The following is a 19,283-nucleotide window of genomic DNA, read 5'->3' as shown; positions in this document are numbered from 1 at the left end:
CCATGGACGAAGTGGCCAAAACACTCCAAACTGTGGACAGATTTCGTCTGCGGCAAATAAGTGACATCAAACGCCGACTGGAAAAAGAATGTGACATGCAACTAGGATAGTATCATAGAGCAGTGAATGCCATTGATGGCACAGACACCATGCACGTAGCAGCGGTATGAGACTCGGTGCTGCTGGCGTCGTCTTATTGTCGACCATCATAGCCACGCCCATCATCCTCGGGTCAAAAATAGCAGCCGGGGTATCGGGGCTGGTTGCAACGTAAAGCGCTGAAGCACGAAGAGATTAGGGTTTTAGCCGAAGTGAACACGATTGATGATAACATATCAACAGCACTCGCTGATAGCAAGATCACGGAGGAGGAGTTCTGTCTGGTGCTAGCTGAACTTGCCAAATACGACAGAATGAAAGAAGAAATTCGAACGAAGGCCCGCATTCACTTGGCGAACAGGAGAAAATACAGTTTATCGAACAGCGCAGGCAACAGGCACGGCAAGCATTCCTTTCCAAAACCAGAGAAATCATAGGAAAATAACGATGAACTGTTTCCTCGGTATCAATGTAAAACCATAAAAAAGCGTGGTCAGCTATACGTTGGATAGTTAGCCTATCGCCCGACTGACCCCATGCTCACTAAAAAGTGAATATTTCCTAAACTAGTCAACCGATCTTCGTGAAATTTTGCATGTACCTCCGGTATACCTCAGGGTGTCGGGTGGTGGGTGATGAACCGCCATTATCCCCTATATGTTTTTAGTCCGGAAGGGGCGTTAGTTCGCAAAAACATATCACTTATAGGGACCTGTCGCCGGACCGCTATTCCCTATACTACTAATATCTTTACTTTGACATACTGGTAATGCAAGCTGATGTCACAACATAAGACTGTATCTCAAAGTGTCATTTCCGAAATAACATGGAAATCATCCTATTCAATGTGACCTCCGTATATCAGCAAGGTTTGGTGCTTACCATATGCTCAATCCAAATGCTTGAACGGAAAGAACTGACTCTTCAACAGAGAATAATCCATCTACTGCAAGTGTCGCTTCTGTGCATACTTCAAGTCCAGTAATGACAGATTCCATTTTCATGCTTGGCTTTACTCTGTAAATCCGAAGTCAAGGCTGTATTAACTGTGTTAACGTGTTGTACATATTCTAGCGTACACATATTGTTCGGTGACTTGACAAGTGTCAAAATATAAAGTGGTTGGCAGTCTGCGCTTAGAACATGCGTAGATGTACGGCATTACTCACTCATCCGCAAAACAAATTATTTGATTACATCATTGCTAGTTTTTTCATTACATGGTCGATAAATGTAATTAGATTCTGTATTCTAGCGGGTGAACGAACAGACACATCACAACATGCTATACATACTTACATTATTTCCATTGGAGGGTACAGGCTGATGGTTACGTCCTTTACTTTCCAGGAAACAGAGGCGTTGAAGAAAATCTGGAAAACAACATGTTGTTTGGATACAAGCCTATTGTTTTTCATTATGTGTTTACTGCAATATATAAAATGTGTGTAAACCTACACATTTGGTTTGGATACATCATTACTCGACTTCGTGTTTTGTGGACATAGGATTTATAAAAGTTGAATCGGACTGGGATAGTGGGACACAACAGCATATTGATGTATTACCCCTTTCAAGCATGAGACTTCAAGGTAACGTCTGTTTGATACCATTACATTCACGTTTACGGTAATAAAATGCATTAACCAGCACGTCATTGAGGGTATTATGAAGGGATGACATACACCTTAGTTACACTGACTAAATTAGGAGTGTCCTTCTGATGGAACTCTTGAAATCTGAGTTACAATGCTGCTAACACAAAAGGCAATAATAAACAACAGATTTCTGTAATGTCTGAACTCAATTCTGAGGTATGGATACGTGATCACGGCCTTGATTTTTGCAATAACATAAATAAATATCTCATGTAATCTATCCCATAGGTTAGGGACATTGCAACCTGCGAACCCTACACCTTTAGCCATTAGCCGTCCAAGGCAAGTGGTTCATGAATGTTAACACAAATCAAACATTAATGCATTCAACTACTACCTTCTGGAACACATCGACGGTGACGTTGAATGTGTCAGGAACAGCCATCTCTACTGTGTCCTGTCCATCCGATGTCCAGGCCTGAGATGTTATGTCTCCGTGTAGCGATGACGATGCCTCAAACTGCTGCGCTACAACCGGTTAAGCATTGACATTTTAAATACAGGATGAGTGGTGCCGATGCAGATCTTGAAGGGAGAAGCAGATGTTCCAACTTTCAGCATACTACCATACATTATAATAAAGGATTGTTTCACCAGAAACGTAGCATTACGCAACGTAGGCAAATATAGGGCATAAGATAAGGCTAATAGATCTCTCTATATTGTGTATCTATTCACGTATTGCTTTAAATAAATATATTGATAAATGTCTCAGGATAAATATCAGAAAACAAGACTTCACAAACGTTTTGGGGTACGAGAAGTCTATCAAATTCCAATTAAGGTTGTTCATACTATGACAAGCTAAATGTGACACACTTCTAAGTGTAGTCTATCATCTCTATTGTCGTGCCATAGACTATAGACTAGGAAATATAGCAACTGAATCTTGTTAGTATCACAATGTCAACACTGCACGTTACACAAAAGGATCCATGTCGATCTATATCCCTTTCATCACATTAGTACACAATAGGTTATCTAGGGTTATCGATTTAGTGATCAGGCATTCACCATTGACAGGATAAGAATATTATCACTGAAACATTACGAAATATTGTAATAAAGTCTATCGCCTCTATTGTCATGCCATAAATTTAGAAACTAGAAAATCGAATCTTGTTAGTATCACAACATTGACACCGCATATTCATTATAAACCTATGCCAACATCCCTTTCATCACATTAGTACACAAATACTCTCAGATGATTTCACGGGGTAGTAAAGACGTTAATCTACACAGTAAACTGCACATGTACTCACATATTGTATATCTGCCACTTGCTCTGAACCCTGTTCTGCCTCTACCAGACCCTCTGGAGTAACCAAAGACACTTGCCAGAGCTTGTGTGTTGTAAGCAAGAGATAGCTCCACTGGAGGTAGTCGCCTGACTACAGCCACGGGTATACGGATGAGTTCTATCGGACCAGTCTCCCACAAGGGTGCTGTATAGTTCACACCCATCTCCTGGCTGAACTCTACTTCAATATCAGCCCGTAGTTGGGATTCACCTTCGAGCTGTAGGGCACGAATTATATATGTGAATGTGTATCCAAGTAGTTTATGTTACTTCAGTCAGAATATAGCAGCTGTGTCATTAATTTATCAAAGGATGATATTACAGAGAAAGATTTACTAAAAATGCTATTGAGTTCGTGGTTGAGTGAGTGATTTCATATTTAACGTCACATAGGCAATATGTCAGCCATATCGTGACGAGAACAATTTATACATCAATATTTAAATCATTAAATGTAGAACGTAAAAACCTGTCATCGAAAGACTAAAACTGCTAACATAAATAATTAAACAATCGTAAGAAATAACGCATTGAAAAATATTGTATATTGAGATTGATGTAACATGTTTGTCATGTTATTAGCCTGATACGTCTTACCTGTGAAATGTATTTCACCAGTTTCGGCTTGTTGTTTACCTTCTTTATGAGTAGTTCACTGTAATAATAAAGTATAAAGTTCTGCTTGACAAATTCAAGACACTCTATATATTAGTAAGTAACACCACCTGGGAAATTTTAGATAGCGAGTCCGCAAGCTTCAATGATGCTCCGATCGTATATGTCAGTGCCAATCACGATTGGGAACGTAAGCCTCTCAGATGAATATGTGGTAATTGTATTCACTTACATTGAAGCATTCACAGCATGCTTCTACCAAATACTGCCAACTGCTCGCCAGACTGCCAACAACTTGCTGGTCATATCATTACGAGTGACTTGACAATAAAACCCTTTGTTGGATATCCAACATTGCCCACAATATCGTGAGCAGTCTCTTGCAAATTGGGATCACAACTATGAAATCATTATATGTCTGTATGTGGCAAAGGAATGGCTGAAAAGAAACGAGGAAGCTGATGGATATTTTTCAACTTTCGGAGTGGGTCAACGCTTGGTTGTGTCATTGGTATAATGCACACAGCGAAATAGAGAAAACCCATGCTGTTCCATTCAACCGTCATTCAGTCCGGCTGCCCCACATTTCTTAAAAGACTTTCCACCCCACTTGACAAACCTCATGGAAGGCGTGAGTATAGCAATATCGACACTGTAGCAAAACATTTTTTGTTGACTTCCTCATTGATAACATAAGTGTAAAAATTAAGGTGAGACAGTTAATCAACATGTCTCTGCTATTCTTGAACGGTGTCGACTTGACTTGTATTTGTTGTTTCCAGGCTACAATCTAATATTCCCGCAACTTTAATGCTTCGTCAGAATCGACGAAATAGAAGGCGGGTCGGGCTCGACGACGTAGGTGATTACCTGTCATCGAACCACGAGCTTTTACAATATCAATCACTTGTTTTTTAACGCCGCAGTATTCCAGCAATATATCGGCGGTTTGTAATAATCTTAACCAGACATTCCAGTGATTGACGTCATGATCTACACTGACACGAGTCTACCAAGTCAGCGAGTCTGACCACCCGATCATTTCTGACGACAAATGTGGGTTTTTTGAAGACCATTTCTCACCCTGATCTTCACAGGAATTATCAATCACTAGATTATAAGGTCAACACTCGATTACGTACACGCAGTCGGTATGTAGCTGTAGCAATGTTGAGTTCCACGTTAAAACAACTAAGAAAATGAAATATAGTTGCTCTCTAGCTCTGTCTGGTGTGATCACATAGTTAAGCAATATATCAACATACTCACAACACATATGACATGTCTGTTCCCCCATGACAATCCATGCACCTCACAGTGAAGTCATCCTTCAGCATGAGAAGGTCTTCTTGCGACGGAGAAAATGTCACATTTACCTGTCTCGCACCTGAGGTCTTGTGGACTGCAAAGTATTTGTCTGGGGCACTGCTTTGATTATGATGTTTATTGAAGGGTATTCTGGTTGAGAAATTGGCGTGCCAGTCGAGATTCCCGAGTATTTTGGTGAGGATATTCGACAGGTAACGGCGATGACGCTGCTTGGTTTCAACGGGCAGATCCGATCGTCCAGGGCTGTAGCGGAAGTGAATGTTGGCTTCCTCTATCATGTCATAAGGCCTTGAAATGAAAAAATAGCCATTATATTTAGTTATGCTACACTTTCATCTTTAGTGAATCAATATCATAAAAATCAATAAACACCTTGGGTACCTATAGGTACACAATCAACAATGAGGCTTAGTGACTGGACAGGTAGACAGCATGAAACAAGAGAACAGTATTGAACAGGTTTGGCTGTATCCTCAAAGGGGGGTTAAAGTATTGTATAATTATTGTCCACCTGATTGTAAATGAAACCGTCAAATTGTGTGTTTGAGAGAGAGAGAGAAAGAGAGAGAGAGGGGGGGGGGGGAGTGGGGGTGGTGTACACTCACCCAGCAGAGACAATGTGCATGGAAATACGATATTCAGTAGGAAAGTAGATGCTGGAGATCTTAGCATAGATCCCATCTCCACCAGATCCCTGTGACGCATTACACCTCCACGATGTGCTCCCCAGGATGAGCTGACCCACTCTCCAGTCCCTGCCCACATCCTTCTGGGTGGTCACCAACAGGATCCTGTCATCCACACACACGAGGCGCTGGAAAACATGTGTCCTCTCGTGATCTTTCTTGTTACTAATTATTGAAAATGAAGTAATGTCGAGTTTCTGCCAGTATTTATTGCTTAAATTCACAATCAATTCAAAATGCACGAAAAGAATAAGCATAAACATTCAATGATGTTAGGATAGCTGTTGAAAGTGTTTTCCAAATAACAGCATATTGTGGGCGATATCCACTGATAACAGAAGAAATTATACAGAACAGCGTGTCACAATATATTCCTAACATATGAGAAAATCACTGTGCATGCATGGATATGAAATGTTATTGACAACAACACATGCCAGCCCATGTCAGATTTGATCACTTGGTTCCCTGTCATACATGTAGATATGATCATATTATTTATCTAATTTATTAGAAATTGTCAGACAAGAACGTCTCGACAAAAATCAAATTGTGCGAAAGAAATGTATAATGCTATCTATGACCGGTGAAATGTTACAGATAAATATGTTTTGATTTTTATTGCTTTGAACAACATTTAATCATTTTGGCCTGGCACGACTGCGGGACGCAACTCGAAATGCGCAACGGAATATGGCGCCTTAGTTATTACAGAACCATCCGCATCCATGAAGTATCAGATAACACCTAACCTAACAGATCGTACGTCTCAGTTCAATGTAGGGGCTATGGCTGCAATATTGCCGATGTGACGTTAAATAATAACTCACTCACTCACTCACTCAATGTAAGGGCGACGGGGTAGCCTAGTGGTTCAGGCGTTCTCTCGTCACGCCGAAGACCCGGGTTCGATTTCCCACATGGGTACAATGTGTGAAGCCTATTTATGGTGTTCCCCGCCGTTATATTGCTGGAATATTGTTAAAAGCGGCGTAAAACTAAACTCACTCACTCAGTTCACTATAATTATCATATTTACACAAATTCACTTGCAACCGTTGACACCCACATACCTTTAGTCCAACAACACTATCAAGATCAACAACATCACTGAGGACACCAGAACTGTGAAGCTTGAACCGTTCTCCGTTGTCGTCAGTTGTGAAGTCCACGTTGTGGTGGAAGGAGTTGTCGGTAGAATGACTGTCGTGTGGGAACAGCCCCGATATAACAAAGAAGAAAACCAGACGCAACATGGCAAGCCTGCGGTGTGTTCAGCTTTACACCACGGTCTGTCATATACGCGTGATCGGCAACTGGGTCTTTCTGTCACTCACGTTGCTCGTAACGCCTGCTAAACTGCTGTAAGTGCATTGGATAATAAAAATAACTTGTCAGTATATACAGTAGGCTGTTAGCTAAGGTTCCTCCAGAGCTGCGCGTACACCGCTATCATGAAGAGAGCTGGCTGGGTTGGTGCAGCCCTCCTGCTACTGTGCTCATACAGTCAGGGGTATTTCTTCCAAGACGACTACGACCATCAGTATACCTACTCCTCTGTGTCGGAACTGTTCGGCCATAAAAATATCACCACTGTTCTGAAGGTAAGTTTTAATAATTATACTGTAATGTTAAGAAGTATTTTCATGGGTTCATTCAGCTCCTGACATTCAAAACGTATTTGACGACAGGACCACATAGAAGTAGTATTAGTATTATTAGTGGTGGTGGTGGTGGTGGTAGTAGTAGGAGTAGTAGTAGCAGTAGTAGTAGTAGTAGTAGTAGTTGCGGAGGTGGTGGTAGCAGCAGTATGTGCGCCAACTCATTGGAACGACTTACGTTTATTGGGACTCCAAGCTTGAATGGTGGGACACTATTGTAGTAGTAGTAGTAGTAGTAGTAGTAGTAGTAGTAGTAGTAGTAGTAGTAGTAGTAGTAGTAGTAGTAATAGCAGTAGGGCATGGCAGTTTATAACTAGAATATATAGACTAAAAACGTTTTCAAAAACATATTTACATGTATGAGACATCCAACCTCGGTATGGTTTCTGTTTTGACTGTTTAAATTTTGTTCACATGGTAAATGGTTCGGCAGCCGTACTGGATTAGAGATTTTACGTGTTTCCGGCACGCTATTCTGACTTTTCAAACTTTAACTGAGTACGTGTACCAGTATGGCGCGTGTGTGACATATCTGTGATCCCGATATAACCAAAATCAAAAGGCTAAGACAAAGGGAATAGGGGTCTGAGGTCGAAAATGATTTAGGTCATATAGAACACGTTTATTCATGAATACAGCGGGCGGTGGTGTAGCCTAGTGGTTAAAGAGTTCGCTCGTCACGCCGAAGACCCCTGGTTCGATTCCCCAGATGGCTACAATGTGTGAAGCCCATTTCTGGTGTCCCACGATACTGCTGGAATATTGCTAAAAGCGGCATAAAACCATACTCACTCACTCATGAATGTAGACCATCTTGCTAAGAGTTCATTTTCATGCAGTATATACGCAGTGTATGTACATGCATTAACTATTGTGAAATATATTTTATACCTGGAATGATACATGTCTATTAAATTAAATCCATAGGTTTAGAGGTACGCTTTCATTAGTGGCAGATAAAAAGCTTATGGATTTGTAAAAATTGTTTGCGCAACACTGATGTCATTGATTTCATATACTGTAATATGTTTTATCACTGAATTGCATGGGTGTTTTGGAATATTTTCAGTTCAAGATCAGAGCCCTCAATACGACAGAGGATGGAGGGAGACTGCATTCGTTACGTGTGATCAGTATAGTGCAGTTTGCAGATGGCAGATGTGAGTATATCTTTTGTTAAACAACATCTTGATACATATTATGCAACCCTAAAATAACCCCGGTCATAATATTTACTCACTCGTGAAGATCCGGGCCAGAATTGATATTGGCGTAAGAGCCGATAACCCAATGCTTGTCGTAAGCGGTGACTAACGGGATCGGGTGGTCAGACTCGCTGACCTGGTTGACACATGTCATCGGTTCCCAATTGCGTTGATCGATGCTCATACTGTTGTTGACTGGATTGTCTGGTATAGGCTCGATTCTTACAGACCGCAGCCATACAGCTGGAATATTGCTGAGTGCGGCGTAAAACTAAACTCACTCACTCACTCATTATATTTACTCAGACAACGCTGATCGTAAAAGGCCGAGTAGACTTAGAATCGTTCTGCCTCAATGTGTCACCTACCTGATACGTGTATTCAGTATTTTAACAAATCTGTTCCCCTATTTTGCAGACTTCAGTAACCCCAAAGGTTGGAATTTGAAAACAATGTGAGTGTCTTTACAAATCTTTCCTGACAATAATATCAAATGTACAGTTTGGATTTGTGCACAAGTCTTAGGGTGTTTTGTAAATACGAAGTGAGAGAGTTAGAATTTTACATCAGCATTATTTCAACCATGATGTGACGAGAAAAGATTATATTTGCTAACGGAAAGAAGTAACTTTGCACAACTTAAAATTGCATAAAATAAACGTTGTTTGAAAAGTTATAAACATAACCCTAAATAAACATGTAGCGAAACACTACCTGATATTGAAGAACAGTTGATTATTTTCCAGCCTCTGAATGTTTTGGAAAACACGTTATGCCAACCTAAACTGCGCGTACGTCATGTTACGGCTTACAGAAATTCAGCGTCTCCGCGCCGTGGGTATGGCCCAAAATAATGTAGTGAGATATTTTGTTGTCCATTGAAGACTATCTCATATCTATGTCAGCATAATGGGGACACGAAAGATTTACCTCGAACCAGCCGTCCACGTCAGCAAGGCAACCACATTCGGCTGACCCATCAAAGGAATCGATTCCGAACTACCATTTTGACTGTTCAAACCATTCCTGGCTTACGTCCAATCAGCTCCAGGACTGCACGGAACCGACTGAGGGAGCATAACATCCGCCCTCTCTAATTTTGCCCCAACGTCACCGACATGCATGTCTTGCCTGGTGCAGCTAGCATCTATGGTGCAGGAGACAAGATTGAGATGGGATTTTGTTTACTTACGAATCGACATTTCATCTGAATAGCTCCGATGGCAGGGCAAGGATGCACAGACGGCGATGTGATTTGTATACTGACGCGTGCGTTGTTCAACGTCGACAGTTTGGTGGCGACAAGGTTATGCTATGGGGAAACATCAGTAGATAAAAAGGAAGATGTATTGCACCACATAGGTGGTACTCTGACGTCACCAGTGTACTTATGGACCATATGTCAACAATGGGTTGAATAGGTATTGTCCTTATGTCAACAGTGGGTTGAATAGGTATTGTCCTTATGGACAACAGTGGGATTGAATGAACTGGTGTTTGTTTATATGCGCTGACGTAATTAACGATTCGACCCTTCATTAATGGAAAGCAATGCGTAGTAATTAATCGTAGTAGCATGACCATAAATGTAAGTCGTTAGAACTGACTCATGCAGAACGGAATGTCTTCGTTCCATTCGCTAACAAACCTGACCTGCTGAATAATGATGGGTTGCACTTGTGGAAATATCAACGCCGTCTAGCTTCAATTCCTTCCTTACTCGTTATAAGACGTCTCGTGTTATTTCCATGTCTGCTAGCTGAAAACCTCGCCTCTGTTCGTTATAACGAAATCAGACCGTATATATCTCTCACATCTGTGTCAACACTTGGTGTTTAATGTCTTATTCGTCCTGAAAAGAAGAGAACAAGACTTAAACCTTAATACATTTGTACAAAACATTTCTGTCATCGCATAATGCTAAGTACATTTTATTTTACATTAATGTATGTGCATGTCCTTGAACATATACCTAGCGATGTCAGTCCTGTGGAATTTCAAAACTGTCGGATAACAGCTATTTAATACGTTCTCATTATGAAATCTAACGTCGCGATCATATCTTCTAAATAGAAAACCATAGTTTACCTTAGTCAGAGAACACATAATGTCATGTTGCCGGTTTCAGTTATATTTCCACCCCAAGTAACTAGACATAGGTGTGATCAGAATACAGATGATACGGAGTGATGTATTTTACCCGTGTGTGTGTTTTTGTGTTTGTGTGTGTGTGTTTTTTTTGTTGTGTGTGTGTTTTTTGTTTGTTGTGTGCCTAGGCATTCCTATTCAAATCAGCTGAATATTGGCATGGGCTATTGAACGAATAGTATGAAATACTTTGAACGTTACAGCAAAAGACAAAAAAACAACCCAACAACAAAAAACAAATTAAATTAATTTATACTTGAGGAAAATAATATACACAGAAAGGGAGAGGTCAATAATATGCACGATAACATTAATGTATTAATGTATTAACACGCTCCTGTCAAGTCCTGTACAGTGACAACTCATCCAGAATCTCCCTGGTTCAATGAGGACATTCGTGCTGCTAAAAGATAGAGGGCAAACTTGAGCGCCAGTACAGGAAGACCAAGCTTGAGGTGCACAGACAGATACACAATCAGCTGTGCAACAAACTGGCTTCCCTTATTGAAGCTGCTAAATGCAAGTTTTATAAAGAGGCTTTAAGTCAGGCGACTGGTCAGAAAGAGGTTTTTCAAGTTGCCAACCGGCTATTCTTTAAACAGAAATCTCTTGTTCATCCTTCTCACGTATCCCTGGAGGAGCTGGCGAACCGGTTTTTCATCCTTCTTTAGCGAGAGAATAAGAACTATTCGTCACTCACTTCGTAATAGTGATGATTCCCGAGCTGATCACCAAGCAATGATCCTTCCGAAATTAGCTTCCAGTTTTTGAAAACTTCAAATCAGTGACAGAAGTGGAAATTCATAAACTTGTCTCAAGATGCCTTTCAAAAACGTGCATGCTTGATCCTTTGCCCATTTGACTTCTCAAGAAGAATGTTGATTCTCTTCTCCCTAAACTGACTTACATGGTCAATGAATCGCTTGCGGAGGGCGTTATGCCCCAACAATTAAAGTTGGACTGGCCACCCCGCTCATCCAAAAGATGAGTGTCTGTCAAGCCACTCGATTCTGCCTCTACATCTTTCACATTCACAGCAGTCCAGGAATGTGTTGACTGTATCAATATTTGGATGTCAGCGCACTGGTTCAAATTAAATGACGACAAAACCGAGCTCATCGTTTGCAGGCCCCGGCGGCTCCGGGCAAAACTTGATCTTCCCACTTTCTCTATTGGGCACTGTGAAATCACACCAAGTTCTCAAGTCCGGAATCTTGGTGTAGTATTTGACTCATCTCTCTGCATGGAACCACATGTCAACAGTGTTTGACGCAGCGCTTATTTCCACATTCGGAATATCGGCCTGATCCGCAGGTACCTTGACGAGAAAACAACGAGTACCCTGGTGCAGGCGCATGTAACATCACGCATTGATTACTGCAACTCGTTACTCTGTGCTATTCCAAATCATGTGCTACACAAACTACAGAGAGTCCAGAATTCAGCGGCAAGATTGATCAGCAGAACAAAGAAAATTGACCACATTACCCCTGTCATGAAAACTCTCCATTGGCTCCCAATCAAATTCAGAATCCAATACAAAGTATTGCTTCTTGTTTTTAAATGCATCCATGGACTGGCTCCAGGGTATCTTTCACAACTTGTAAAACCCGATCTCTTCGCTCCAGTGACCAATCTCTTCTGCAAATTCAATGTACAAGAACAAAGTCTTTTGGTGACCGAGCATTGTTTTCAAATGGTGCAAAACTCTGGAAAAATCTACCACAAAAAAATCGATTACTGACTGAACTTACTTCCATGTATGTATGTAAACATTTATAAAGTCAAAATGTCATGTGAATTGCCAGTTTACTAAATTTTATTAGCTATAGTGGGGATTACTAGAGAAATATGAATGTTCTTTTATCCCAGAAAAACGTTTAAAATTGTAGTGAGTGGTCAGCCCCATTCACATCTTAGGGTTGGGAAATGTTGAAAATATACGACCTGTCACCCCTCCTTTTATCTGATTACTTCATAGTTTTATATGTATTACGTGTAATCATTGTAGATAGTGAGTGAGTGAGTTATTATTTAACGTCACATCGCCAATATTGCAGCCATATCGTGACGAGAACACATTTGACATTGAAATGGAATATATGTATATTATAAAAACCTGTAGACGAAGGACAGTAAAACAACTAGAATATCACAATTAGAATTAAAACTAGCGTGGAAAATTAAACTAATAGCACTATTTGGACAATACAATATATAAACTGGCTATAGATCGCCAAAAACTGAAGGTGGATCACCATACCAGGGACTATGGGGACTTACATTACCTTTGCTACCTACGTGGACCCTAGTTGGATTTACACCATCCCTTCAGCTATTAGCAATTTTAGATCAACCAGCGACAAATTAAAAGCACATATATTGTACGATTAAAAGGTTTGTAGGTTTTAATTGACTTTGAATATTTTGGGACTTACGTACCCTCTCAGGAGGACAATTATTTTACAGTACTTTAACCCCCTTTGAGGGTACATCCACTCACAATCTAAGTTACTAATTTAAACTACATATCATAAAAATACATCTATCTACGGAACATATTGATCAAAATTCATTAATTAAATCAATTTCTTTTAAAAAACCAAGAATTAAATGAAAATGAACAGTACTAAAAAGATCCTTAACAGTTTTAACATTGAAATATTTATCCCTCATGATGGATAATTCAACACAGTCAAGCAGGAGATGCTTGACTGTGACTCTGTCATCACAAGGGATACAAAACGGATTATCTTCACCTTTTAACAGATATTTGTGAGTATACCGCGTATGGCCAATGCGACACCGTCGCATAATGACCTCCTCAAATCTGGACTGACAACCCAAGTAGGTGTAACCAATATAAGGTTTTATTTCATGTAATTTAGTGATACCTACTTGGGTGTCCCACTTCTTCTGCATCAGATCACGGATAAAAGATTTAATAGCAACTTTGTAATCAGAGTATGGAATAAGAAGGGGTATCACAGATGTATTGAGTGCTGCCTTAGCAGCAAGATCAGCCATTGTCTTCCCAGAAATGCCAACGTGGCTGGGTAACCAACAAAAGACGATATTGCATTGGCCAGTAGCAAGATCATTATACAATTCAATAATCTCTATTAAAAGTGGATGTTTACAAGAAAGATTTTTAAAAGCCTGAAGGCACGAAAGAGAATTAGAAAAGATTATGTATTGTTGATGTTTAGTGTGTCTTTGAATATATTTAAAAGCCGTTAATATGACGTTTGCTTCTGCTGTAAAGGTAGAGCTGTTATCCGTTTTTTCTAGAAGATATTGTTCGGGATCCAATGGCAGTGGCACATGCCACCGCGCCATCATCTTTGGATCCATCTGTAAATAAGGATTTTTATGTATTATATTTAATTTTTAATTAATTATATTCTTGTTTATATTGTAATTCATTAGTTTCTGATTAGTAAAACTTTGTCTGAGTAAGGTCAACTTCAGGCCTCACTAATTGCCAAGGAGGTGAAGAAAGAAGACAGGAAGGAGCTATATTTTCAAGCTGAATGCTGGCAGCAGAAATGAATGGTTTATTTCTGAGCCCAAGAGGCGGAACAAGAGAAGATTTCCTAGTGTATAAATCCTCATAGAGGGGGATTAAAGACACAGTTATATGCAGGGTTAGATTTGTTACATTGTAGATAGAATTAGATAGGATGGGTTTCTCAATTAATCTTACTGTGCTAGAATATTTCATAAGAATATGTCGGACTTTGTGTTAGTAAATATATGATGCTAAAACAAACACTAGCAACTGCCTGTCTACCCTTTTCTGATAGGTGCATAGTTTTATATGCATTATGTATAATGATTACAGATATTACATTTTGTCAAGTGATATTTCTTTTTATAAATCCGGTAAATTTTCGTGGATAATTATTTTCGTATGAAATCCAAACATATAAATAATGTTGTGTTAAAATATTGCATTAGATTATGTCGTATTATGTGTACATATGTCAGACTTTGTGTTACTAAGTGTATGATACACAAAAACAAAGCTAGCAAAGAGAAACAGTGTACCGCTGTGACACACAGACTGAGCAAATCATATCCAGATGAACTGTTAACTGAACTGAACTTTTTACACTCGGGACCGCAAACAGCGACGTGGGAGGTTACAGACATTTACACAAATATGTTTTTCACATCTGAATTGTTAGTTACATTTTAATTTGGGGAGAATAAGGCGTTTTTGATTCTCATGGGAATAATACACCCCACCAGTCACGTGGTTTCATGTTCCTCTTTGACTTTGAGCCAAGATATGTACTTTATAACGTCTGTGTCCATATTGCTGTGAATACCGTTTGTATTCATTAGTTTGTATGAGCAAGTTGAGTGAGTGAGTGTAGTTTTACACCACACTCGGCAATATTCTCGGCGGTCTGTAAATACTCGAGTCTGGACTAGACGATTAAGTGATCAACATCATAAGCAATTAGGACGTGTCAACCAAGTCAGCGAGCCTGACCACTCGATCCCGTTAGTCACATCTTACGACAAGCATGGTTTGCTGATGATCAATTCTAACCCGGATCTTCACGGGCAGTGAGCAAGTTGATCTACGAGTCATGACTTAAAACAACGGAAAACTCGATTTTAAGCGTGAGGTGTAAGACTCGGGTGCACTGCTCTAAGCCCCAATTATATTGGATTTCAGAATTTCTCAATGCTGTGAACGACTTAAAATTCCCTGTCGCACCTGCAACACTCCCTGTTATGAATTATTACTACTTATTAGTAATAATTATTAATGGAGTATTAATTGCAAGTACTAAGGCATTGTTTGGTAAAGGTATGCATGTATAATAAGGTTATATCTAAAACCGGAACCACGTAATTCCTGGCGTTAAACATGAAATAAAATATACAGTAATGACATATATTAGAATGGAATGCTACGTCCTTTGTGCTGGTGATCGGCGAGATTCAAATATTTACAAAAGGTCATGTTCTGAGCAGACGAGAAAGAGGGAATGCTCATATGGATGCTTCTATTTTTATTCCTCCATATTTTGATTTCTACTTGATATCATTTCTGGGATCTCATGATTTCTCGATTTCCACCATGTGTGTATCTTAAAATGTCTCTCAGGTAAATAGTTCTGCCAGTTTGGTTAATCCAGTTAAATTGTAATATGTCGTGTTGAAATATAGCCATGTTAATTCAGTTGTCACATGACTATGTTTCTTTGATATTTCTATACACCCATCGACACCCCATCCACAGATTCATAGGCAAGATGACTTAATGATATAGTAAGGGTCTGCTTGATGACACAGGTCGGAAAAGTAAAATGAAAGCAAAAAAAGTAGTAATAGTAATATTCCGCTTATATGGCGCTCATATCCAGGCACATTGCCTGCTCACGGCGCTACGTACATTACTATCCCCGGTCATAGGACACTATCGTACTTTCCGATACTTCGTCAACTCCTTGGGGAGTATACAGCCATGCTGCCTGTTAGGCGCAACGAACTAAACACTCACATTGCCAGCACATCCTCACGGGTACCCATTTTACAGCTGGGTGAACTAAGACAATTTGGATCTAAGTATCCTGTCAAAGGATACTACGCAAATGTGCCCACCTCGGGACCCGAACCTAGGTGCCTCCACTGGGGATCGAATTCGGGTCTTCAGCGTGATAGGCAGACGCCTTACCTCTGCACTACTGCGCTCCACGCATTCTGTATGTTTTTTATTTCTTGATATACATCTTCCAATGATAAATGCGTGACAGATAATGTCTTTTTTGTTGTCATATTTATTGTACAGATGAAAGATATTTTCTATCCCGGAGGTCCCAACTCGGCTGATTTCCTCACGTATAGAACCAGACGTTTCTTTGGCGTTGAGGTGTTGGTATCATCGGGATGATGCTGTTTGGGCTTCATGGCAAGTAATTCCGGATGCGTTTTCAATACATGGACGAGTCCAGATCTCCTTCTTGCATCTCGGCTTTGTGGTTGATGCTTCCGTGCCATTATGATGGTTTACTGATGTCAAATGAAGGTAAGTAAGCTTGCTCAAGGCGCTGGTATTTTTTCCCTCGATCACTGGATGTCAATCTCAACGGCACATGATATTATCAATCTCAACTCCCTGGGTGTGTATACAACTCTTGCAGCCACTAGGCGCACCGAGTTATTGTGGCTTTCTCATCCTAACGAGGTACCCATTCACAGCTGTCCAAGTTCACTGCACGTTGCTGTACCCACAACTAGGTGTTTGCACGTATTCATGTGGCCACCATCTGGTCATATACCAACAGATTCGTGGGCTCTTTTAAGTGCACAGGGTTGTGTACTGTACACTAGGGGTTGTCACAACACTGAAAGAGTCTGCACACAAAGTTGATTCCAAGGTTTTTACACCCGGTCACAGATGGGCTCGATCCCGACACCTCAACCTCGCTGGATCACTAAACTGGCGCCTTAACCAGCTCGCCCACCGCGCCCACATGCTAGCATATCCCAATTGCGTAGATGAATGCTCATGCTGTTGATCACTAGATTGTCTTGCCCAGACTCAATTATTTACAGACCGCCGCCATATAGCTGGTATAATGCTGAGTACAGCGTAAACCTAACTCACTCAATCAGTCGTTGGCCGCATCGTATAAGTATAATTTTCCCGCTATGCATGGTAGTAGAATTGACTGCCAGACTGACTTTAGGGTAGTCATCACTCATTTACCCTTGACTAAACACGAGCATCTGTGCTGATTAAATATTGCATCCCCAGCATCTGTTTTGAGTCATAAGCCAAGATTCAAACTGGTTGTATCAAGCCCGACAACTATATCCTGCCAACACAAGTCTTCCATGGATTGCATCATCCAACATGCAACACGAGTTTCTGCTCCAATTCAACTAGCATTTGAGAATTCAGCCTAAACTCAAACTGATTTCATAGCGCCTGACACTGATACATTGCTATTGTGCCATGTGCTGTTCCACCAAGACAACTGGTCATTCTACGACCAGAGAATAATCTTACTGTCATATTGCAATAACTCGTTTAGAGCTGTCGACAACTCTTCACCCGATACAGCATAATTTTTCATCAGAGGGCTTTTAGTGGTCATCAGTTGACTTTCGCGCTGTCACGTGATGCTAAAGCTTGCTTTTAACTATACGAGTCACATTATTATTACGTGTTCAGCGCTAAAGACTGAACAACGAATGCCACGACAATATTATTTGATAATTAATACAGTGCCAAGAGCCTCCAACTGATTATTACCATACCACGATATGTTAGTAAAATGTGAGAAACGAGTGAACGAATGCAAAAAAGTACTCACCAAAAAACTGGTTAGCACACTGTCGCCAGAGTCTTAGCCAAACAAAGGGCCAAGTCGTCCGTGGGTACAAAGGTGAAGATGTACGATGTACGACGCGCCCTTGCATTTGGAATGTCATCGTCAACTACAACCAGCCGACAAGGTTCTTAGATTCAATGCTGAGATATTCTTTCAATTATGATGAGATATATGTTTAAGTTGCAGAAGAAAGCGTCCCTTGAACATAAAGGTATTCTGCTTTTTTACACTTGATCATATGACTTGTTACTGTGGGTGTGGTGTAAAGTGCGGCGGCCGTATCTACTTATGCATGCGTACCATCATGTTTCATTTCATATGTCAATATGTGCAGGTCCTGCTGCCTTGCCACTGGGTGACATTTGCTGGATACTTCTTCTGATTCTTTAGATGTCTTTGTAAGGTTTTATTACACTCCTTGCAGATTCCTGTTTCGGACCAGTACTAAAGGATCTATTGACCTGGTCCATGTCCATCCTGAAGACGAGGACGAGCTGGTGGTCATCAAGAAAGCTGTCACCAGTTTCTTCTCTGTTACCGTCAGGGTATACACTGAGACACTAAATGCAAATATTCAACGTTAGAAAAAAAAGCATTATGATCTCTGAGAAAAATGATGTCATTGGATGTAAAAGGCCAAATACATATAGAAATCACATGCATGGCTATAAAAATATAGATATTATCATAAACACTTGCCAGCGATGAGCTAATTCATTTTATATAATGCATGTTTTTAGATTTAACATGTTTACACACTGGCTACTCTCCAGAACATTTATCCTCTACAATAAAATCATGTCTACGTTCTGTTGTACGTTTATGGTGCTTTTTGTTAAGTTATACCGATTATGTAGTGCGGCGTAGATCTGCATATATTTTGTGTCATTGTTGTCAAGGAATCTGGAGAGAGCACCGACTCCTACGAAACAACAGATCTAGATCATCTGGGTAAGTTATCCTTTGAACTCCCTGCAACATCATGGGTTGAGGACGAGCAAAAGTTAAACGGTATGGATAGTTGATCTTACGACATGCACACGTTCAGCACAGATACGAGGTCGCTTGCGGCCTAGTAGTTTAATGCCTAAGCACCAGGTAAATAGAGTTGAAGACCCGGGTTCGATTCTCCACGAGGGTGCAATATGTGAAACCTATCTCTGGTGTCCATCGCTATGATATTGAGCGAATATTGTTAATAGTGGCGTAAAAACATATTTA

General features: G+C 40.3%; 1 protein-coding gene and 1 long non-coding RNA gene across 2 annotated transcripts in view; one reads left to right on the top strand and one right to left on the bottom strand.

Moving 5' to 3' along the window:
- LOC124262764 overlaps window positions 1-6,972 on the bottom strand; it is a 42,690-nt gene extending 35,718 nt beyond the window's left edge. Inside the window, exons 1-8 of the mRNA XM_046697308.1 lie at window positions 6,764-6,972; window positions 5,610-5,818; window positions 4,945-5,292; window positions 3,658-3,715; window positions 3,023-3,278; window positions 2,095-2,225; window positions 1,399-1,472; window positions 982-1,116 (exon numbers count right to left, since the gene is read on the bottom strand). Coding sequence (XP_046553264.1) covers window positions 982-1,116; window positions 1,399-1,472; window positions 2,095-2,225; window positions 3,023-3,278; window positions 3,658-3,715; window positions 4,945-5,292; window positions 5,610-5,818; window positions 6,764-6,946 — 1,394 coding nt within the window. The 5' untranslated portion in view covers window positions 6,947-6,972. The remainder of the gene's footprint in view (window positions 1-981; window positions 1,117-1,398; window positions 1,473-2,094; window positions 2,226-3,022; window positions 3,279-3,657; window positions 3,716-4,944; window positions 5,293-5,609; window positions 5,819-6,763) is intronic.
- A 1,494-nt stretch (window positions 6,973-8,466) lies between these two features.
- On the top strand, window positions 8,467-18,813 carry LOC124262768. Its single transcript, XR_006894688.1, has 3 exons — window positions 8,467-8,511; window positions 8,974-9,010; window positions 18,487-18,813. It is a non-coding gene; the product is annotated as an uncharacterized LOC124262768 (long non-coding RNA).
- Window positions 18,814-19,283: the final 470 nt, after the last annotated feature.

This window comes from Haliotis rubra, unplaced genomic scaffold (genome assembly GCF_003918875.1).
Source record: "Haliotis rubra isolate DU_JTF1 unplaced genomic scaffold, ASM391887v1 Scf853, whole genome shotgun sequence".
NCBI classification, from domain to species: Eukaryota; Metazoa; Mollusca; class Gastropoda; order Lepetellida; family Haliotidae; genus Haliotis; species Haliotis rubra.
The sequence above is the reverse complement of the archived record's forward strand: the minus strand, read 5'-3'. Positions and strand labels throughout refer to the sequence as shown.